General features: G+C 36.3%; 1 protein-coding gene across 1 annotated transcript in view; it reads left to right on the forward strand.

The window, feature by feature from the left end:
* Positions 1-21,338, forward strand: part of LOC148954736 (uncharacterized) — a 102,797-nt gene extending 81,459 nt beyond the window's left edge. The window contains exons 3-4 of the mRNA XM_089087229.1: positions 17,911-18,076; positions 20,912-21,338. Of these exons, the coding sequence (XP_088943355.1) occupies positions 17,911-18,076; positions 20,912-21,070 (325 nt within the window). The 3' untranslated portion in view covers positions 21,071-21,338. The remainder of the gene's footprint in view (positions 1-17,910; positions 18,077-20,911) is intronic.
* Positions 21,339-21,543: the final 205 nt, after the last annotated feature.

Here is a 21,543-nt window from a genome sequence, read left to right on the forward strand (position 1 = left end):
AGTCTGTAGTTTTATAATCATAATATCCAGTATCTTCACGGCGATGTCATAAAAACAGACTCCTTTATTATTCCAGTAATTGAAGTGTAGACCCGGTTCTTCTTCCCCAAATAATTTAAAACCAAGACGATGCCAGGACTCTTAAAAATAAACTGAACTCACTTTTAGGGTTTTTCACAATCAGGCCAGGATACGTATTTTCCCTTTGATCGAATTTATCATAGTGACGATTGGAGCATAAGAATCCTCTATTATGAGAGTCACAAATCTCTTCAAGACATGAGTTACAGTCTTTAATTTGCACTGCATATCCTCAATGCAATTTACACGGATTGCATATTTTACACTTTTCATTTGACTCATCAGCAAAAGTACAATTCTCGCCGGATGACCAGCTGCCCAAAGTATATAAGCAGAATATGTACGTGTAAAACATTTTTCGATGTTGACTGGTCGACTTCCAAAAGCAAACTGACTCTCAAACAAAATCTCCTACGAGCGTTACAAAATGGACGTCTATGTAGTGGTTAAGAGCAAACCAAAATATCATTTTGTCTCGATTAAAATATCTATAAATTGAGTAAAAGCCTGGGGAGCCAAGGCGACGATAGTCCAAACAAGGGGAATCGGTTCCCATTATATCGTTAATCATTTCTCCAGAAGTTTTCTTTGAAGATATAATTCCAGAAAGTTATCATCCAAAACTAACCACTTTTCCAATTTTACTAGATTACGCATGATTTTCTGTTCTCAAATCATCACTCTCACTGTCTAACACAGACTCTATAAATTGCTCTTTTCAATATATTTCGCCAGCACATTTAATCCGTCTCGTAGTCTCTATATATGTGCTATATTCTAGCCTTAAGCTTGACTGAAGCGTTACACATCTGTTCTTCGGGTGACCCTTGAATTCTCACCCGGCCTCTAGATCCGCTAGCACTAACTAGTGTGACCCAGTTACTGCCATCGTTGATCCGGTCAGTTCTCACCGGGGCCCAATCCTAGTTGAATACCCCTTGTAATTTCTACCACCACCTTCGGCACTCTAGGTCCCGTTTCATTAGCACTTTTAATATTGATTAGTGTATAAGCATCAATGTTTACTGTCCTACTTCCAGAAAGAAACTGATCCTGGATCAATAGTTTCAATCACCTGGGAACGTGTCTAGACATGATTTTGCCTAGAAACAGGGAAAAAAGGGTGTGTCACATTATGTCAGAGGGCTGCGTTTAAAATACTATGCTATTTCCCTATGGCTGTCGTGACGTCAGAGGGCATGTCACAGGAATTTTATGGGAAAAGCGGTATGTATGCTGTGGAAAAAAGGGGGTGTGTCACATAACCTTGCCAAGGACGGGAATTACCGCCTAGAAACAGGGCATGAGCCTGGAATCTTGCTAGCTATCCGCTAGAAACAGGGATGCTGTAACGTCAGAGGGCATGCACTTGAATTCTATGGGAAAAAGGAGGGCATGCCGTTGGAAAAAGGGAGGGCATGTCGTCGGACAAATGGAGGGGATGCTACTAAGTTCTAGTTCACTTTGAAAGAGTCAAAAGAGACCGAAACTTAATTTTTCCCCACACGCCCTTTTTCCCGAAATCCATCCGATAAAAATTTTGAGATACCAGTTTTGTTAAAAATAGTTCAAACATCAGATAATAAAAACTTCGAGGTTGACACAAACCCATTTTTTCACTTTGATATTGTTACTTTGATACCAGTTTTGATACTTTGATAAATATTTGATTTTTTTTTTAAGTTTGATTTTGAAATAAGGGATTTTTAAAAACTTTGAAATTTTTTCAATCAAAAACGAACAAAAATTAATTAAGAAAACTTTCCGAAAAATAACTTTTTTCAAAGAAAAGTAAAGGCCATTTTAAACTTAAACTCAGCAGATACAAATACCTTTTAAAATTCAAACTCAAAATGACCAGAAATTACTATAAGAGAATAAATGAAACCCAAAACGAACAGAAACTAAATAAACAATCATAGAAAATACATACAACATGCAATAATATAAATGAACAAATAGATCTTAAAGCGAGTAATGCTTAGATTGAATATGAAAATCAAGCTTAAGACGAAAAAATATTTTCCTATCGAAGTATAAATGAAACTTAAGACGAACAAAAGTTAAACAAACAATCAATGCAAACAAACATACAATAGATATTAATGTAAATTAATAAATACATCGTAAAACGAGTGAAACTTGAATTGAATATGCAAATCAAGCTTGAGATGAACAAAAATCACTACAAACAAGAGTTTGGGTGTCAAATCCTTCTTTCACTGTAAAAGTCTAAAGCCTACTGCGTCATTGGCACTTTACTGAAAACCAATTCTATTTAAAAAAGTTTCTCTCGTACTTGATATGGAAAATAAATAATGAAACCATAGTAACAATTTGCTGATAAGCTTTCAGCAATTAATATCGTTATACATCAACTATTCAGTTAAATTTATTAGCTCTTTTTCAAGTTGTTCAAGACGAATATAATTTCCCTACAAACAAGTGTTTGGATACTGCCTCCTTCCTTAACTGGACCAGCCCTGAAAATACTTCAAAAGTTTAATTGCAAACTTAGAAAGACTATTTTTACTCCAGCCAATAATAAGAAGGTTATCTGCATATATGCTACACATGAAGCATTAGGCGACCCAGATAAATAAGTTGGAGGTATATGATCCATTTCTCAGAGAATCGTAAAATTAAAATAGATTAAGATAGTTAGGTAACACTTGCAATTGCACCAGATTTCATTTAAATTCGCCTAGCAGTCAATGATAAATATGGATAATGTTCAACCATAGACGTGCTAATACACAAAATTGTTTGAAATAAATATATGTTCAACATAGTACGTTTATGTATTCAACCAGCTTGCTGTCTTCTTTATATTGAATTTTTATAAACGATTCACTTCTGCTGACAAACAAAAAAGGGAATATTTTGTAAAAGCATCTTTGTTATAACTACTTTTTATAACTTTTTTCTACTGATAGAAAACTCCTTGAACGAGGTGCCTTTTTGTAATGTACCCAGCTACAAATACAGCTACAACCCAATTTTTATAAACCATTCACTTCTGTTGACAAAGAAAGAAAAGGGAAATTTTTGTAAAAGCATCTTTGTAATAACCATTTTCTATAACTTTTTTCTACTAGGGGAAAACTCCTTGAACGATGTGCCTTTTTGTAATGTATCCAGCTACAAATACAGCTACAACACAATTTTTATAAACGATTCACTTCGGTTGACAAAGAACAAAAAAGGGAAATTTTTGTAAAAGCATCTTTGTAATAACCACTTTCTATAACTTTTTTCTACTGATGGAAAGCTCCTTGAACGAGGTGCCTTTTTTGTAATGTACCCAGCTACAAATACAGCTACAATACAATTTTTATAAACGATTCACTTCTGTTGACAAAGAACAAAAAAGGGAAATTTTTGTAAAAGCATCTTTGTAATAACCACTTTCTATAACGTTTTTCTACTGATGGAAAACTCCTTGAACGAGGTGCTTTTTTGTAATGTAAGCAGCTACAAATACAGCTACAACAAAATTTTTATAAACGATTCACTTCTGTTGACAATGAACAAAAAAGGTAAATTTTTGTAAAAGCATCTTTGTAATAACCACTTTCTATAACTTTTTTCTACTGATGGAAAACTCCTTGAACGAGGTGCCTTTTTGTAATGTACCCAGCTACAAATACAGCTACAACACAATTTTTATAAACGATTCACTTCTGTTGACAAAGAACAAAAAAGGGAAATTTTTGAAAAAGCATCTTTGTAATAACCACTTTCTATAACTTTTTTCTACTGATGGAAAACTCCTTGAACGAGGTGCCTTTTTGTAATGTACCCAGCTACAAATACAGCTACAACACAATTTTTATAAACGATTCACTTCTGTTGACAAAGAACAAAAAAGGGAAATTTTTGTAAAAGTATCTTTGTAATAACTACTTTCTATAACTTTTTTCTAATGGTGGAAAACTCCTTGAACGAGGTGCCTTTTTGTAATGTACCTAGCAACAAATACCTGTGTAGAAAAATATTTACTTAATACAAAAAGCCAAAGTGAAAGGAGAATTTCATTGGAAGAGATTGAAATAATTGCTTAACTCGAATGGATGAGATCTAAACAATGAGAACTCATAGTTCTGCTTATTTGAGTCATTTACTTTTTCCTGACTGCAAGAAAATCTGCATGTATACCTGCAGATGTAACCTGAAGATTCAAATGGCCAATTTGGTCATTTTTAATTACTTTTTTTATCTTTCCACTTAATAAATATAATCTCAATAGAAAGAAATCTCAATAGAAATCTCAAGAAATCTCTTATAAATCTTAATCAGAGGCAACGTTGCCTATAGTAAAGGCCATACGGCTCCAATGTTTTATTATTTACTATTTAGATATTTTTTTCCCAGCGGCACTTCATATGGAAAAGGTCGTCGTAGAAGCTTCAAAGGGGGCTCATTCGATTGGAAATCGAGAGTTCTAGTGCTCTTTTTAATAGTCGAAAATGAATGGAGGGCAACTAGCCCCCCCCACGCCCATCATTCCCCCAAACACATCCAATCAAAATTTTGAGATAGCCATTTTGTTCAGCGTAGTTGATTTCCAGATAAAAAATACATTTTTGAAGAGGATACTCCCCCACAGCCCTCAGAGCAAGGGTTTTAAGTTATGCCATGGGGGCATATAAGGTTTTTATAGAAGGCGTTGTCATAGAAACTTCAATACAGGCACATTCAATTGGAAATTCAAAGGGCTAGTGCCTCTTTTAATAGTCGAAAGTGATTGGAGTGTAACTAGCCCCCCTTCCCCCCACGCCCATCATTTCCAAAAACACATTCAATCAAAATTTTGAGATGGCCATTTTGGTCAGCGTAGTTGATTTCCAGCTTGCCCATATGCGGTTCCGGCGAACACTCCCCCAAAACCCTTAATACATAGGCTTTAAGTTCAGTCCTGGGGGCAACAAAGGTTTTTATAGAAAGTGTTGCTGTAAACAATTCATTACATGTACTATTGATAGGAAAATAAAGGGCTAGTACCCTTCTTAATAGTCGGGAATTATTGGAGGGCAACTAGCCCCCCCCCCTCACGCCCATCATTCCCCAAACACATCCAATCAAAATTTTGAGATAGCTATTTTGTTCAGCGTAGTTGATCTGAGGATAGAAAATATATTTTTTAGGAGGACACTCCCCCACAACCCTCAGGGCAAGGGTTTTAAGTTATGCCCTGGGGGCATATAAGGTTTTTATAGAAGGCGTTGTCGTAGAAAATTCAAAACATAATCGTTCGATTGGAAATTTAAGGGCTAGTGTCCTATTTAATAGTCGAAGGTGATTGGAGTGTAACTAGCCCCCTTCCCCCCCACGCCCATCATTTCCCCAGACACATCCAATCAAATTTTCAAATAGCCATTTTGTTCAGCCTAGTTGATTTCCTGATGGAAATTTATTTTTGAGGAGGACACTCCCCCACAACCCTCAGGGCAAGGGTTTTAAGTTATGCCCTTGGGGCATATAAGGTTTTTATGGAAGGCGTTGTTGTAGAAACTTAAAAACAGGCTCAATTAATTGCAAATTAAAGGGCTAGTGTCCTTTTTAATAGTCGAAAGTGATTGGAGTGATTGGAGCCCCCCCCCCCCAAGGCCATCATTTCCCAAAACATATCCAATCAAAATTTTGGGATAGCCATTTTGTTCAGCGTAGTTAATTTCCAGATAGAAAATATGTTTTTGAGGAGGACACTCCCCCATAATCTTCAGGGCAAGGATTTTAAGATATACCCTGGGGGCATATGAGGTTTTTATAGAAGGAGTTGTCGTAGAAACTTAAATACAGGATCATTCGATTGGAAATTAAAGGGCTAGTGCCCTTTTTAAAAGTTGAAAGTGATTGGAGGGCAACTAGCCCTCCCCGACGCCCATCATTTCCCCAAACACATCCAATCAAATTTTTAAGATAGCCATTTTGTTCAGTGTAGTTGATTTCCTGATAGAAAATATGTTTTTGAGGAGGACAATCCCCCACAACCCTCAGGGCAAGAGTGTTAAGTTATGCCCTGGGGGCATATAAGTTTTTTATAGAAGGTGTTGTCGTAGAAACTTCAAAACAGGCACATTCAATTGGTAATTCAAAGGGCTAGTGCCCTTTTTAATAGTCGAAAGTGATTGGTGGGTAACTACCCCCCCCCCCCCACGCCCCTAAGTTCCCCAAACACCTCCCATCAAAATTTTGAGATAGCCATTTTGTTCAGTGTAGTTGATTTCCTGATAGAAAATATGTTTTTGGGGAGGAAAATCCCCCACAACCCTCAGGGCAAGGGTTTTAAGTTATGCTCTGGTGGCATATAAGGTTTTTATAGAAGGCGGTGCCGTAGAAACTTCAAAAGAAGCTCATTCGATTGGAAATTCCGAGGGCTAGTGCCCTTTGAAATAGTCGAAAGTGATTTGAGGGCCACTAACCCCCTTCTCACGCCCACCTTTTCCCCAAACACATCCAATCAAAATTTTCAGACAGCCATTTCATTAAACGTAGTTTTAAGTTCTGGAAATTAGGTCTTTGAGGATTACAACTCCCCCAAAGCCCTCAGGGCAAGGGTTTTAATTTAAGGATTCTCCGAATCCTTCATATTATTTCTTATCGAAGGGATGCTCGTATAAACTTTATAGAGGGCTCATTTGATTGAAAATTGAAAGTTCTTGTTCACTTTTCAAGAGTCAAAAGAGATTGAAGGGAAACTAGCCTCTCTGCTCCTCCAACCCCTAAATGCATCAGATAAAAATTTTGAGATAGACATTTTGTTGAAATAGTTCAAAGTACTGATAACGAAAAACTCCGGTGTCGACACAGCCCACCAGGGCCCAGGGGTAGGCGTTGTAAGTTATGCCCTGGGGCATAACTTATTAAGGGGACTTTATAACTTATGGAAAGGGGTTTTGTATGGGAAGAACATATAGGAAATATATTATAAATATCCAATTATAAGGTTAAAATACATAGTCTGTGATAGATGCAAAATTGCTTTGGCACACAAATTCCTATTAAGGTCAATTCCAAACCGTCATGATCCCTTTGTGTCAGCAAGTGAAATGGTCTAAACCCCCTTATTGGAGCTATTTTTTCAATCCATTCATTGTTGTCAATCGCTGTCCACAAGTTATGCAAGCTGTCTATTGTTCATATATAAAGTTTTTATCAAAGAGGTAATCGTATAGACTTTGAAAAAACCCTCATTCGATTTAAACTCAAAGTTCTAGATCCGTTTTTTAAAGTCAAGAATAATCGGACAGTAAGCACCCCCCCCCCCCCTATGCCATAAAAACTTGAAACTTTTTGCAATCAAAAACGAACAACAATTAATTAAAAAAAACTTTCCTAAAAATATTTTTTTAAAAGAAAACTAAAGGCAATTTTAAAATTAAGATAAGGATATAAAAATACCTTTTAAAATAAAAAAAAAAAACGACCATAAATTACTATTAAAGAATAAATGAAACCCAAAACGAACAGAAATTAAATAAACAATCATAGCAAAAACATACAACAAGTAATAATATAAATGAATAAATAGATCTTAAAGCGAGTAATGCTTGGATTGAATATGAAAATCAAGCTTAAAACGAAAAAAAAATTAGTTTGTTATTAAAGTATAAATGAAACTTAAAACGAACAGAAATTAAATAAACAATCAATGCGAACAAACATACAATATATATTAACGTAAATGAATAAATAAATCTTAAAACGAGTGAAACTTAAATTGCATATGCAAATCAAGTTTTAATCGAATAAAAATAGCTACAAACAAGCGTTTGGGTATCGTCTCACTGCAGAAGCCTAAAACCTACTGCGTCATTGGCGCTTTACTGAAAACGAATTATATTACAAATGTTTTTTTTTGTACTTAATATTGAAAATAAATATTAAAAGTACAGTAAAATTTTGAACTGATGAGCTTTCAGCAATTAATATCATTATACATCAATTATTCAGTTTAATTTATTAGGTCTTTTTAAAGTTGTTCAAGACGAATATAATTTCACTACAAACAAGTGTAAGCTGCACCATATTTCATTTAAATTCGCCTAGCAGTCAATGAGAAATATGGATAATTTTCAACCATAGACGTGCTAATATACAAAATTGTTTGAAATAAATATATGTTTAATATAGTACATTTATGTATTCAACCAGCTTGCTGTCTTCTTTATATGGAATTTTTAGAAACGATTCACTTATACTGACAAAGAACAAAAAATGGAAATTTTTGTAAAAGTATCTTTGTAATAACTACTTTCTATAACTTTTTTCTACTGGTGGAAAACTCCTTGAACGAGGTGCCTTTTTGTAATGTACCCAGCTACAAATACCTGTGTAGAAAAAATTTACTTAATACAAAAAGCCAAAGTGAAAGGAGAATTTCAGTGGAAGAGATTGAAATAATTGCTTAACTCAAATGGATGAGATACTCATAGTTCTCATAGTTCTCATAGCAGAACTCATAGTTCTGCTTATTTGAGTCATTTACTTTTTCCTGACGGCACCAAAACTGCATGTATGACCAACCTGAAGATTCAAATGGCCAATTTGGTCACTTTTAATTACTTTTTTGATCTTTCCACTTAATAAATATAATCTCAATAGAAAGAAATCTCAATAGAAATCTCAAGAAATCTCTTATAAATCTCAATCAGAGGCAACGCTGTAGCGTTGCCTATAGTAAAGGCCATACGGTTCCAATGTTTTATTATTTATTATTTATTTATTTTTTTCCTAGAGGCACTTCATATGGAAGGGGTCATCGTATAAGCTTCAAAGGGGGCTCATTCGATTGGAAATCGAGAGTTCTAGTGCCCTTTTTTATAGTCGAAAATGATTAGAGGGCAACTAGCCCCCCCCCCCCACGCCCATCATTCCCCCAAACACATCCGATCAAAATTTTGAGATAGCCCTTTTGTTCAGCGTAGTTGATTTCCAGACAGAAGTATATTTTTGTGGAGGATACTCCCCCACAACCCTCAAGGCAAGGGTTTTAAGTTATGCCCTGGGGGCATATAAGGTTTTTATAGAAGGCGTTGTCGTAGAAACTTCAAAACAGGCTAATTCGATTGGAAATTAAAGAGCTAGTGCCCTTTTTAATAGTCGAAAGTGATTGGAGTGTAACTAGCCCCCCTTCCCCCCCCACGCCCATCATTTCTCCAAACACATCCAATCAAAATTTTAAGATGGCCATTTTGTTCAGCGTAGTTGATTTCCAGATAGAAAGTATGTTTTTGAGGAGGACACTCCCTCATAACCCTCAGGGCAAGGGTTTTAAGCTATGTCCTGGGGGCATATAAGGTTTTTATATGCCGTTGTCGTAGAAACTTCAAAAAAGATTCATTCGATTGGAAATTCAAAGGGCTACTGCCCTTTTTAATAGTCGAAAGTGATTTGAGGGCAACTGCCCCCCCCCCCACGCCCATCGTTCCCCCAAACACATTCAATCAAAATGTTGAGATAGCCATTTCGTTCAGCGTAGTTGATTTTCAGATAGAAAACATGTTTTTGAGGAGACAATCCTCCACAACCCTCAGGGCAAGGGTTTTAAGTTATGCCCTGGGGGCATATAAGGTTTTTATAGAAGGCGTTGTCATAGAAACTTCAAAAAAGGCTCATTCAATTGGAAATTCAAAGGGATAGTGTTCTTTTTAATAGTCAAAAGTGATTGGAGGGAAACTAGCCCCCCCCCCCTACGCCCATCATTCCCCCAAACACATCCAATCAAAATTTTGAGATAGCTATTTTTGTGCCGCGTAGTTGATTTCCAGATTGAAAATATGTTTTTGAGGAGGACACTCCACCACAACCCTCAGGGCAAGGGTTTTAAGTTATGCCCTGGGGGCATATAAGGTTTTTATAGAAGGCGTTGTCATAGAAACTTCAATACAGGATCATTCGATTGGAAATTAAAGGGCTAGTGCCCTTTTTAATAGTCAAAAATGATTGGAGGGCAACTAGCCCCCCCCCCTACGCCCATCATTTCCCCAAACACATCCAATCAAACTTTTGAGATAGCCAATTTGTTCAGTGTAGTTGATTTTGAGATAGAAAAGTATGTTTTTGAGTAGGACACACCCCCACAACCTTCAGGGCAAGAGTTTTAAGTTATGCCCTGGGGGCATATAAGGTTTTTATAGAAGGGATTGTCATAGAAACTTCAATACAGGCTCATTCAATTGAAAATTCAAAGGGCTAGTGCCCTTTTTAATAGTTGAAAGTAATTGGAGGGCAACTACCCCTCCCCCCCGCCAATCATTCTCCCAAACACATCCAATCAAAATTTTCAGATAGCCATTTTGTTCATCGTAGTTGATTTCCTGATAGAAATCAGGATTTTGAGGATGAAACTCACCCACAGCCTTCAGGGGAAGGGTTGCAAGTTATGCCCTGGGGACATATAAGTTTTTTATAGAAGGCGTTGTCGTAGAAACTTCAAAACAGGCACATTCAGAGAGGGCTTTGGAGAGGGCTCATTTGATTGAAAATTGAAAGTTCTTGTTCACTTTTTAAGAGTCAAAAGAGATTGAAGGGCAACTAGCCCCTCTCTTTCCTCCACGCCCTAAATACATCAGATAAAAATTTTGAGATAGCCATTTTGTTCAGTGTAGTTGATTTCCAGATAGAAAATATATTTTTGATGAGGACACTCCCCCACAACCCTCAGGGCAAGAGTTTTAAGTTATGCCCTGGGGGCATATAAGGTTTTTATAGAAGGCGTTGTCGTAGAAACTTCAAAACAGGCATATTCAATTGGAAATTAAAAGGGCCAGTGCCCTTTTTAATAATTGAAAGTGATTGGAGGGTAACTAGCCCCCCCCCCCCGCCCATCATTCCCCCAAACACATCCAATCAAAATTTTGAGGTGGCCATTTTGTTCAACGTAGTTGATTTTCTGATAGAAAATATGTTTTTGAGGAGGACAGTCCCCCACAACCCTCAGGGCAAGGGTTTTAAGTTATGCCCTTGGGGCATATAAGGTTTTTATAGAAGGCGGTGTCGTAGAAACTACAAAACAGGCTCATTCAATTGGAAATTCCGAGGTGTAGTGCCCTTTGTAATAGTCGAAAGTGATTTGAGGGCCACTAACCCCCCTCTCACGCCCACCTTTTCCCCAAACACATCCAATCAAAATTGTAAGACAGCCATTTTATTAAACGTAGTTTTAAGTTCTGGAAATTAGGTCTTTGAGGATTACAACTCCTCCAAAGCCCGCCGGGAAAAGGTTATAATTTAAAGATTCTCCGAATTCTTCAAAATCTTTCATATGGAAGGGATGGTCGTATAAATTTTAGAGAGGGCTCATCTGATTGGAAATTGAAATTTCTTGTTCAAATTTTGAGAGTAAAAAGATATTGAAGGGCAACTAGCCACTCTCCCTCCTCCACGCCCTAAATACATCAGATAAAAATTTTGAGATAGACATTTTGTGAAAATAGTTCAAAGTTCTGATAACAAAAAACTCCGGTGTCGACACAGCCCACCAGGGCCCAGGGGTAGGCGTTGTAAGTTATACCCTGGGGCATAACTTACGCGTCAATGACGCTGTAGCGCCAATGCCGTAGTATGTTTTAGGCTTCTGCAGTGAGACGATACCCAAACTCTTGTTTGTAGTTATTTTTATCCGATTCAAACTTGATTTGCATATTCAATTTAAGTTTCACTCGTTTTAAGATTTAGTTATTCATTTACATGAATACTTAATATATGATTGTTAGCATTGATTGTTTATTTAATTTCTATTCGTTTTAAGTTTCATTTATACTTTAGTAGCAAAATATTTGTTTTCGTTTTAAGCTTGATTTTCATATCCAATCGAAGCATTACTCGCTTTAAGATCTATATATTCATTTATATTATTACTTGTTGTATGTTTTTTGCTATGATTGTTTATTTAATTTCTGTTCGTTTTGGGTTTCATTTATTCTTTAATAGTAATTTCTGGTCGTTTTGAGTTTGAATTTTAACGGGTATTTGTATCTCCTGAGCTTAAGTATAAAATAGCCTTTACTTTTCTTTTAAAAACTTATTTTTCGGAGAGTTTTTTTTTAATTAATAGAAAGAAAAACAACAACTTGCTACTGCTATCAAATGTATTACCACTGCGAACTATAGCAACCATACCCTATTATTTATTTTTTTATTTCTTCCTCTACCGATTTACCCTATCCTTTCAATTTAAAACTGTTAAATTATGTATGTAAAAATGAAATATTACCAAATATTTAAGTAATTAAAATTCTATATCTTTACTATAGTCAGTGATCCAGGGACCGTTATCTTTCAAGGGGTGGCTCACATTCGCTGCAATTGGTTTGAGGGTGGATTATAGGATAATCGGCGGCGCTGATAACAAATATTGGGATGCACAAGTTTGCACGCGTGTAGAACATGGTTATTTTAGCCTATAAAGGGAAATTCGGCCTATAACGACGTCATACCGCTCTTGATTTTATTTACACGGTAAAATAAACTGAAAACCTTACAAACTTGACATATTCTGAATTCTAAGAGCAAGTACTTTCACCTGGGATTTTTAGTTTTTCCTCACAACCTTTATTTTTTTTTTGTTAACCCTTATTTAATTTTGAAAACAAGGTTTTTAAATATGCTTATTCTTAGTTTTTTCGATTTTTCTGAAATTTTTGCTTATATAAGTTTTTTTTATGCTTTCTTTGAATTCTGCTCGTTATTACAAGTCAAACCACGTACCTCTTTTTAAAAAATCTTAATTATTGAGCAACTATTTTTTTTCTAAATAACGTCATAGCTTTTAGAAATTAGCCTACAATGACCAGGTTTTTTTTAAATTTTTTTTAGCTGTTAAAAAAAAACGAAAACGAATCAAACTGCACATCATTCGAACCATCAGAATGTCTTTTAAACATTGCTAATAAAAAAAAAGTCTATACTTGGATCTACAAGAATATATAAGCGTTTGAAAAAGAAAATTCCCCCCCCCCAAAAAAAAGAAAATTTTCTGAATAATGGTGTTTTACTCAAGATATTTTCAAGACAACCTATGATTTTTATCTCACCAAACGATAGATCGCTCTTTCTTGAATCAAATTATGTATTTAGATTCTATAGAACTAATATTTTTAACCAGAAAAAAACAGATGTCTAATTCTGCGATCTCTTGCGTGAATTTGGTATATTTTTTATGCTTTATTTGAATTCTGCTCGTCATTACGAGTCAAACCATGTGCCTCTTTTCCAAAAAATCTTAATTCTTGAGCAACTATTTATTTTTTCTGTAGTAGTAGATACAATCTGGCTTACGTAGACTCATATACGAGCCTCAAGGTGGCGAAGTCGTGTGAACGTGTTGTGCAGAGGTGACTAAGGCTGATTTAGGATACTATTTTCTTTAAATCCCAGCATAGCAGGGGCCAATAATCCAATAGGTTATATTGGGTCAGTTGCCACTGATGTAGTAGACAGTAAATGTCATGATCAGCTGAAAGTAAGGTTTAGACTACGGCATTAGTAGTTTAATAAAAAAAAAAAATCAAATATTTAAAACTGAACATGAAGCGATGGCTCAAATCTTCTTTGTCTTCTTTATCTTCGTCTTCGGACTCGTTCTGATTCACATCGGAAAGTAGGCATTTTTGGAGGTCAGCTCCCCAATTGCATGCGGTGTCACATAAACCTATTTTGGAGAATTTGCACTGTGAGCCGCAACTCGTCTTGTCACAGTTGCAAAAAGAAAGCGATGCTAGCCCATGCGGCATCGCAGAAACTAGGTCTGGCTTCAGTTCATGATCTTCAATTCTCCAGCCCATATCGGTAGTCTGAGATAAACCAATACAGGGCTTGTGGCTTTGGATCCAAATCAGTGACTGGAACATGCACCTCTTCAAATGAAGCAGAAACGAGATATCAGTTAGTGGTAAACGCCGCAAATCCTCCAATCTTGAGTACAAATCTGCTCGAAGATCATTCAGACTATTGAAGTTAGTCGTACTTCTGCCTTACAGTAACCACAAGCTGCTTACAGACGTTGACTAAACCATCATTTTGCACAAATGAAGCCTTCTCTGCAAGGGCTTGAACTTCATCACCTAAAGACCCCAACAAAGTTTCTGAAGACTTCGCAGCTCGAAAAAAGCTATTCTTTCCAATTCCATACAGAATGCTTGTGGTGTCACATCCACTCAAGCTGTGGACGAGCGGCAAGGCGTTGCAAAATGTTACTCCTATTTTTGTTCTGCTTCCGTATGAATAGGTATACAGCAGCACGGAAATTTAACCCAAGCTGCTTGAGGCCGAGACTAGCAAGATACTGGAAATAGTATGCAGCTAGTAAGACGATATCAGTATCGTTGGCTTGTATTATCACAAGTGTGCTCTTTCGTCTTGCGGTAACTGCTGTGTGGCATAACACCCAAGTGTAAGCTTCATCATGGCAAGACGAGAAATCGTAATCAACAGAGCTTCCATGTGGCGTAACGGTAACAGCTCTATGTCGACTCGCGAAACCTCCAGCGATATGAACCATCAGACGGGTCAAAATTTTATACACCCAGACCTCGAAAACAATTTTCAAGAGTCGACCTTTGGCTGAGCGACTACTGAGAATCCCGTCCCAGAGTGTTGCAACTTTGCTGGAGGAAGTGAACGGGCTGAAAATATTTCCTCTAGGATCTCCTCTTCTTTCTCGACAGCCAGATGCTTCTTTGAGGTTGGACGAGTAGTCATCATGGGTTGTATCGTCACTAAGACCGTCATACCTCTTACCAACCAAATGGACAGACTGACAAGCTTCGGGTATGTTCCTAAGAATCCCATCGTAAATTCTTATTCCAAAATCTGCTATCGTCTCATTTTGTTCTGGTCGATAACACCTTATGACACTCATGACATCAACTATATAGTCAGATCGAGGAGTCTTCAAAAAGCGTATGTGGTATCATTTTTGGCCATGACTGCAAGCCAGACGGTTGCAGAATGTAGTTCAAGGCTGTTGACTTTGTACCAGTACGTAGCTGAGGCTCCCTACGACTTGATGATAATACTGCAAGTGAGGCCAGATATGGCTGTAGCTCGTACTTCAGCAACTCACAGAAGGACGAAGTTTGTGTTGAATGTGCGAGACCCAGAGCTCGTTTAAGCACCTTAGTTTCCCCAAAATATTTTTTTTCGTGGCTTTTTCTTTTTTCCTTTTTTGGCAAACGAGGCGAAAGTTTGTACTATGCCAACTTTTACTTTCGCGGATATCCCGGCTAGATGTGAGCTCATGGATTCGAAGCCAATGTCTCGGAAGTTCAGCAGACTATTTGCTACGGCTTCTGAAGCTCTATCTCCTGTCATAAAGTTGTATAGCTCTGATATCGTCGTCTTGAACGGGTTTACGAACAACTCTACCAAGTTCATAACACGATTTTCACCTTTTATTATCAGATTTGTAAACACAGTGGTATCTTCATGATGCTTCATTGCCTCGTCATCCATATTCAAGTTTGCTTTCAGTATTCCGGTGACTGCTGTGAGAAAGTGGAGAGTAGCCAGATATCGATCCCTGGCATTTTCATTCGTTGTCGCACTAACGATACCAGAAACTCCTCGATGACCTTTGATGTCCAGATTCACGGTCGACTCTAAAGCCAGATGGTATGCAAACTGCAAAACGGCATGGTTGTTTTCCAAGCAACAAAATTGTCACTTACAAACTCTCTGTGAAATTCTGGCGCTTTTTCAGGCAGTCGTAGCATTTCTTCTAGGTAGTTAAGCGCAACTGCGGCGTATTTGTGGTTTCCAGATGCGAAGAAAATCGGAATCATCTCTTTTGTGTGGCGTTTATGTGTGATCCCTAGTCCGCGGCTCTTTCAGCATAAAGATAGTCGTTTCCGGTACGGATAAGATCTAATAGTTCCTCCAGAGGTTATGATTTCTTATGGTAGATCTGGACTCGTTGCACTTCGAGAAAAGTGAAGCAGTGCTGTCTAACGCATTTCCTATCTGTTTACATGCTTCAGAACTATGGTGCCACCTGGCACCATAACCTATGGTACCAACATGGTGCACCTCAGGCAAGACAACTGGCAACCCCTAAAATCGTTGTCGGAATCCTTACCTTTAGCTAGATCAGATAAATATTGCATATCCTGTCCTTTTACGTCGTAGCTTCCAGTACTTTATCCAATAGTAAGTGGCCCAAGGCTCCCTGTTATTCAAAAAAAGAGAGGGGGTGGCTCATATTATCCACGGTATGTTTGGGTACGAATTCCGGGGTAACGTAAGCTGCTTAAAACGAATATCGGGATGCACAAGCTCGCACTAATGTAGAACTAGACGATTTTAGCCTATAAAGGAGAAATAAGCCTTTTATGGCTAAGTACTTTATGTAACTAAAACCCGATGTAAGATGCTCGACTTGTTTCTTATTGGTGTGGAAACCAAATTCGCGCATGCGATCGCAAAACGAGGCATCTGTTTTTTTTTTCTTCCTGGTTAAAAATATTAGTTTTATATAATTTAAATAAACTATTTTATTCAGAAAAAAGCGATATATCTTTTGGTGAAATAAAAACTATAGTTTGAAAATATTTAGAGTAAAACGCCACTATCCATAAAATTTTCTTTTTTTGAGGGGGGGGGGGAATTTTTTTGTTGAAACGCTTATATATTCTCGCAGATTTAAGTCTCGACTTTGTTTTATTAACAACATGTAAAGGACAATCGGACGGTTCGAATGATGTGCAGTTTGATTCGTTTTCATTTTTTTTTACAGCTAAAAAAAACTTAAAAAAAACTTGGTCATTGTAGGCTAATTTCTGAAAGCTATGACGCTAACTGGGAAAAAATTAATAGTTGCTCAAGAATTAATATTTTTTGGAAAAGAGGCACAAAGTTTTACTTGTAACGACGAGCAGAATTCAAATACAACCTAAAAAAATATACTTAGGCACCTGCTAATTTTAGGAAAACCAAAAAACCTGAGAAAAAGTATACTAAAATCTTTTTTTAAAAACTATACAGGGGCTAAATAAAAGAAAAAGGTTGTGGGGAAAAATTTAAAATACTAAGCAAAACTACTTTTTCTTAGAATTCAGAATATGTCAAGTTTATAAAGTTGTCAGCTTATTTTGCTATTTAAAAAAAAATCAAGAGCGGTATGACGTCATTATAGGCCAAATTTTATTTTATAGGCTAAAAAGACGATGTTCTACACGCGTGCGAACTTGTACACCCCAATATTCATTGCAAGCTCCTCTGATTACCTTGGAATCCACCCTCAAACCAACTGCAGCTGATTTGAGCCACCTCTTCCCTTTTTTTGAACGATAGCGAACCTTGGATTACTGACTACTAAGGTTTGTAAGAACTCTGAACCTTATAAAGACCATGATTTTCCCAACCTCTCCCGAACATCCTTTTAAACCTAGCATTGATTTCATAAGTAAAATCTTAAATCTACCAAGCATGTCTGAACAAAGCACCCTTGTGTCAGCATTCTAATAGTATTCTATCCTTCAAGTATGCACAGCCTAGTTCCCACCTAATGTTTCTCATAGAATTCTAATTATCATATTTTTGTTAAATGCACTAAATTACCGATGCTTCTGTAGACAAAATTATTCGTAAATTATCTTGAAATAGTATCTCGTCCAGGGATAGGAAAATGTCAATTAGAGAGATTTGAAAGATGCTTTTTTCTAAAAAAGATTCTAAAAACAAAGAACTTGTTATCTGAATTATTCTTTGTCATTAACATATTTTTATATCTTCTGCAAACTCCATACTTTAAGGCTGCCAAAAGCCGCTCTTAGCTCTATTAATTAATTAAACATTTCTGAATTTTGATTTGAAAGCAATTTTTAGGCCTACTGAACTTTTCAAAAATCAGCCAGATTACAGTCCGTACCGTGCACTAGGATACTGGGTGGACAAAGACAGTGAGCCAATTCAACCCAGTTTCAAGGTTGCTGCACCTGCACAGGGAATATTCCTCCTACAGCAAATGGTTGTTTCAACTCATATAGCTACCGTAAGTGTCTATTATTTAAGGATATTAGTAGTAAATTAAAGGGATTTGCTACAAAAAAAAAAAAAATTGATAGTAGCTAGATCTAGAATTTCCTACCAGCTTTCAAACCATGTTAGAATAGTTGATATACGGTAAAATACAAAGAAAATGGAAGAAGTAAAGAAAATCAAACGGGATGTCGGCCCCAAACCCTAGTAGGGCCAGATCTCGGAGAGGGGGACGCAGAGACTTCCCCTTAAAAAGAACAAAAGTATTTTAACTTTTGAAAATATAGAAAATAATCAGATAAAATATAGTAATTGGAAAAAGAAAACGCTAGAAAAGTTGATATCCCTTAAATTTCACCAAAACGTTTGAATTAAGGAAAAGCAAGCGGAATGTCGGCCCAAAACCCTAGAAGGGCTTGAGCCACAAGATGGGGGCATAGACAATTCCCGGTAATAAGACCAACTGTTAAAATCATAAAAACACAGGAAATTAGCAATTAAAATTTAATAAATGGAAAAAGAAAACGTTGAAAAAGTTGATATAATGATAAAATATAACCAAAAGTGTGAATTAAATAAATCGAATGAGATGTCACCTCCAAACCCTAAGAGGGCCTAGAGGAGTCAAGACTCAGACATACAGTCTTCCCCTTAAAAGGATAAAATATTAAAATTACGAAAATACGGGAAATTAAAAGTTAACAGTTTTACAAATGGAAAAAGAAACTGTTAAAAGCATTCATATACTGTAAAATATAGCAAAAATAATTTGAAATAAAGAAAATCAAAGAGTATGTCCGTCCCAAATCCTAGATGAAACAATGGGCAAACAAGGGATATAGAGACTTCCCCTTAAAAAGATCAAATGTTAAAATCATGAAAATACTGCAAATAAGCAGCTAAAACTTAATAAATGAAAAAAGAAAACAACAAAAATGTTAATATACGGTAAAATATAACCAAATAAGTGTGAATTAAAGAAAATTCTATGGGATGTCGGCATCATAACCATAGAAGGGCTAGGGACCTTTTCTCTTTAAGAGTTGGTGCGTTTTTTTTAACAGTTTTTGCAAGTCTCTTATATCTCTTGTAAATTAACTGGTACTGAATTGACTTGCTGTTTGAGTGTTCGCTTATACCGCCTTTTCTTTTCAGGAGGGGTTTAACTAAGGCAAAAATTTTCCAAGTCTACTGCTTCGAACATTTCATTAGAGTCATTAATAAATGCTTAGATAAGATTATCTGAGTTCAAGCTTGTTCAAACTAAATTTGTCAAGAGATTATAAGGAATGTGATGTCTCACAGTTAAGGGAGTTATAACATATGCATAATTTTTCTAATCAAGAGCCTGGGAGATACTGTTGTAATTTTTCTCTTTCCAGGAACCTTTATGTAAGGTAGGGGTCCTTGTGGGGTATTTTGTGAACTCGTAAACAAAATACTTCCCAGAAGTTTTTTTTATTATGCATATGCACAGGGGAGGTATCTATTTAAAAAGATGTAGAACACTAGCTCTCAGACCAAGACGAAGCTCTTAGAAAGGTAAGAAAACAAATGTCTGTATTAGAAATGCCATCAGTAGCTCCCCTATTCTCCAATGCCACGTTTTGAGGCGTCTCTTATCTCTCAATGTAATACCATCGTATGCCCTCTATCTCCCTAAACACTAACGAGCGGAGTACCTATCTTTCTATGCAATGCCCTGAAAATTCCTTTCTTCATACAAAATGCCGTGAAAACCTCTCTATCTTCCTGTACAATACCATGAGAACTTCCCTATCTTTCTCTACAATGTCCTGAAAACTTCCCCATCTTCCTTTAAAATGCCGTAATATTTTCCCTCTCTTCCTATTCAATGTTGTGAAAACTAAAAGCTCCCTATCCTCCTATACAATGTCGTAAAAACTATCCTCTCTTCCTATACAGTGTCGTAAAAACTGCCCTATCTTCCTATACAATGTCCTGTAACTTCCTTAGCATCCTATAAAATGTCAGAAAAACTTCCCTATCATCCTATTCAATGTCGTGAAAACCTACCTATCGTGTTATGCAGTGTCGTGAAAACTTCCCTAACTTCTTATACAATGTCGTGAAAACTTCCCTAACTTCTTATACAATGTCGTGAAAACTTCCCTATCGTTCTATACAATGTCGGGGAAACTTCCCTATCTTCCTATACAATGTTATGGAAACTTCCCTATCTCTCAATGAAATGTCTTGAGGACTTCCACTACATCGGTCGTTTAAATCATTATAGGTATATCTACCACCACACTTCCGTCAATTTTGTCATGTTGAGCCGTGAAAAAAGGTAAGCCAAACTTATTAGTTAAATTTCATACTTCTGCCGGTCCATAGAAATTCAAACATCAACAATCTGTTGATGTTACAAAGCCTAGTTTATTTCTTGTCTTTATTCAGTTGCAATTATTGGAGTAAAAAAATAATGGAATCGCAATTATATTTGGTGAAATATAAAGATAGGCTACTTGTAATAGACAAAAATATAATATTATTCGCAAGCCAATTGAATTAACCATTATCACAAAAGCAGGGGTTTTCCGCATGTTAATATAGAAAGAATAATACTCCTATTATCATAATCTGTTTCCTCTTCCATTATTGATATCTCCTTTTGTCTTTGGATAGTTCTTAGGTATTTTTTAGCCTTTTTTCTTGCTTGTTATTTCCAGCGTCCAAGAAACTGCTACGAGTGCACCGTTCACATCATTTTCCCCTGTTTTAGATAAATTATACTTCAGTGGCTACTTTTTTAACGTATGTTTACTTTAACAATTAGTATTTGTGTTATCAGTTGTTACGAAAGTTGTCAGCTCTCTTTTTTCAGACTACACAGACACACACGGTGGGAACAACAGTGACACATATCCTCCCATGTATACCCTTGTCAGGGGTTAACGGGTCTTTGTGCAACCCATCAGTTTACTCTACCTCTTCCAGTCCAGGTTCCAGTTCCAGTACCAGTACATCTTCCTCTGCGGCATAGTGATTCTGTTGACAGTGAACGAAAAACTTTTAATTTATTTTATTTATTAATAATCTTACTTTTTGATGTTAGTGACTTTCTTAAAAGCTATTACTATCTTTAGTTTATTATAGTTGGCACAGTTTATGTCAGCAACTAGGTTAAACAGACTTTGTAAGACGAAAGAAAATTCTTGAACTATGGCTGCTATGAAAATATATTTTTTCAAGATCTGCATGTCCATACACACTAAAAAATGTATCATCAGCTGTAGAAATAAATACTTTTACATTTATTTTAATTTTTGTTCTTATCTTTGTTAGTTTAACACTGGGGTTATTATCATTTATCGTAGGAACACAGATACACTGTCTTAGTAGACTTTTGTGGATACAAAGGACAATATTTGTCTTTAAAAGTTTATTTTTCGCTCTGATAAAGTCAAACTCATTCCTTCGGCCAAGTCAACAAACAAAACAAAAAAATAGAACGAC

The sequence above is a fragment of the Artemia sp. Qi Xiang Cuo genome, chromosome 3, assembly GCF_049724085.1.
Source record: "Artemia sp. Qi Xiang Cuo chromosome 3, ASM4972408v1, whole genome shotgun sequence".
Lineage (NCBI taxonomy): Eukaryota > Metazoa > Arthropoda > Branchiopoda > Anostraca > Artemiidae > Artemia > Artemia sp. Qi Xiang Cuo.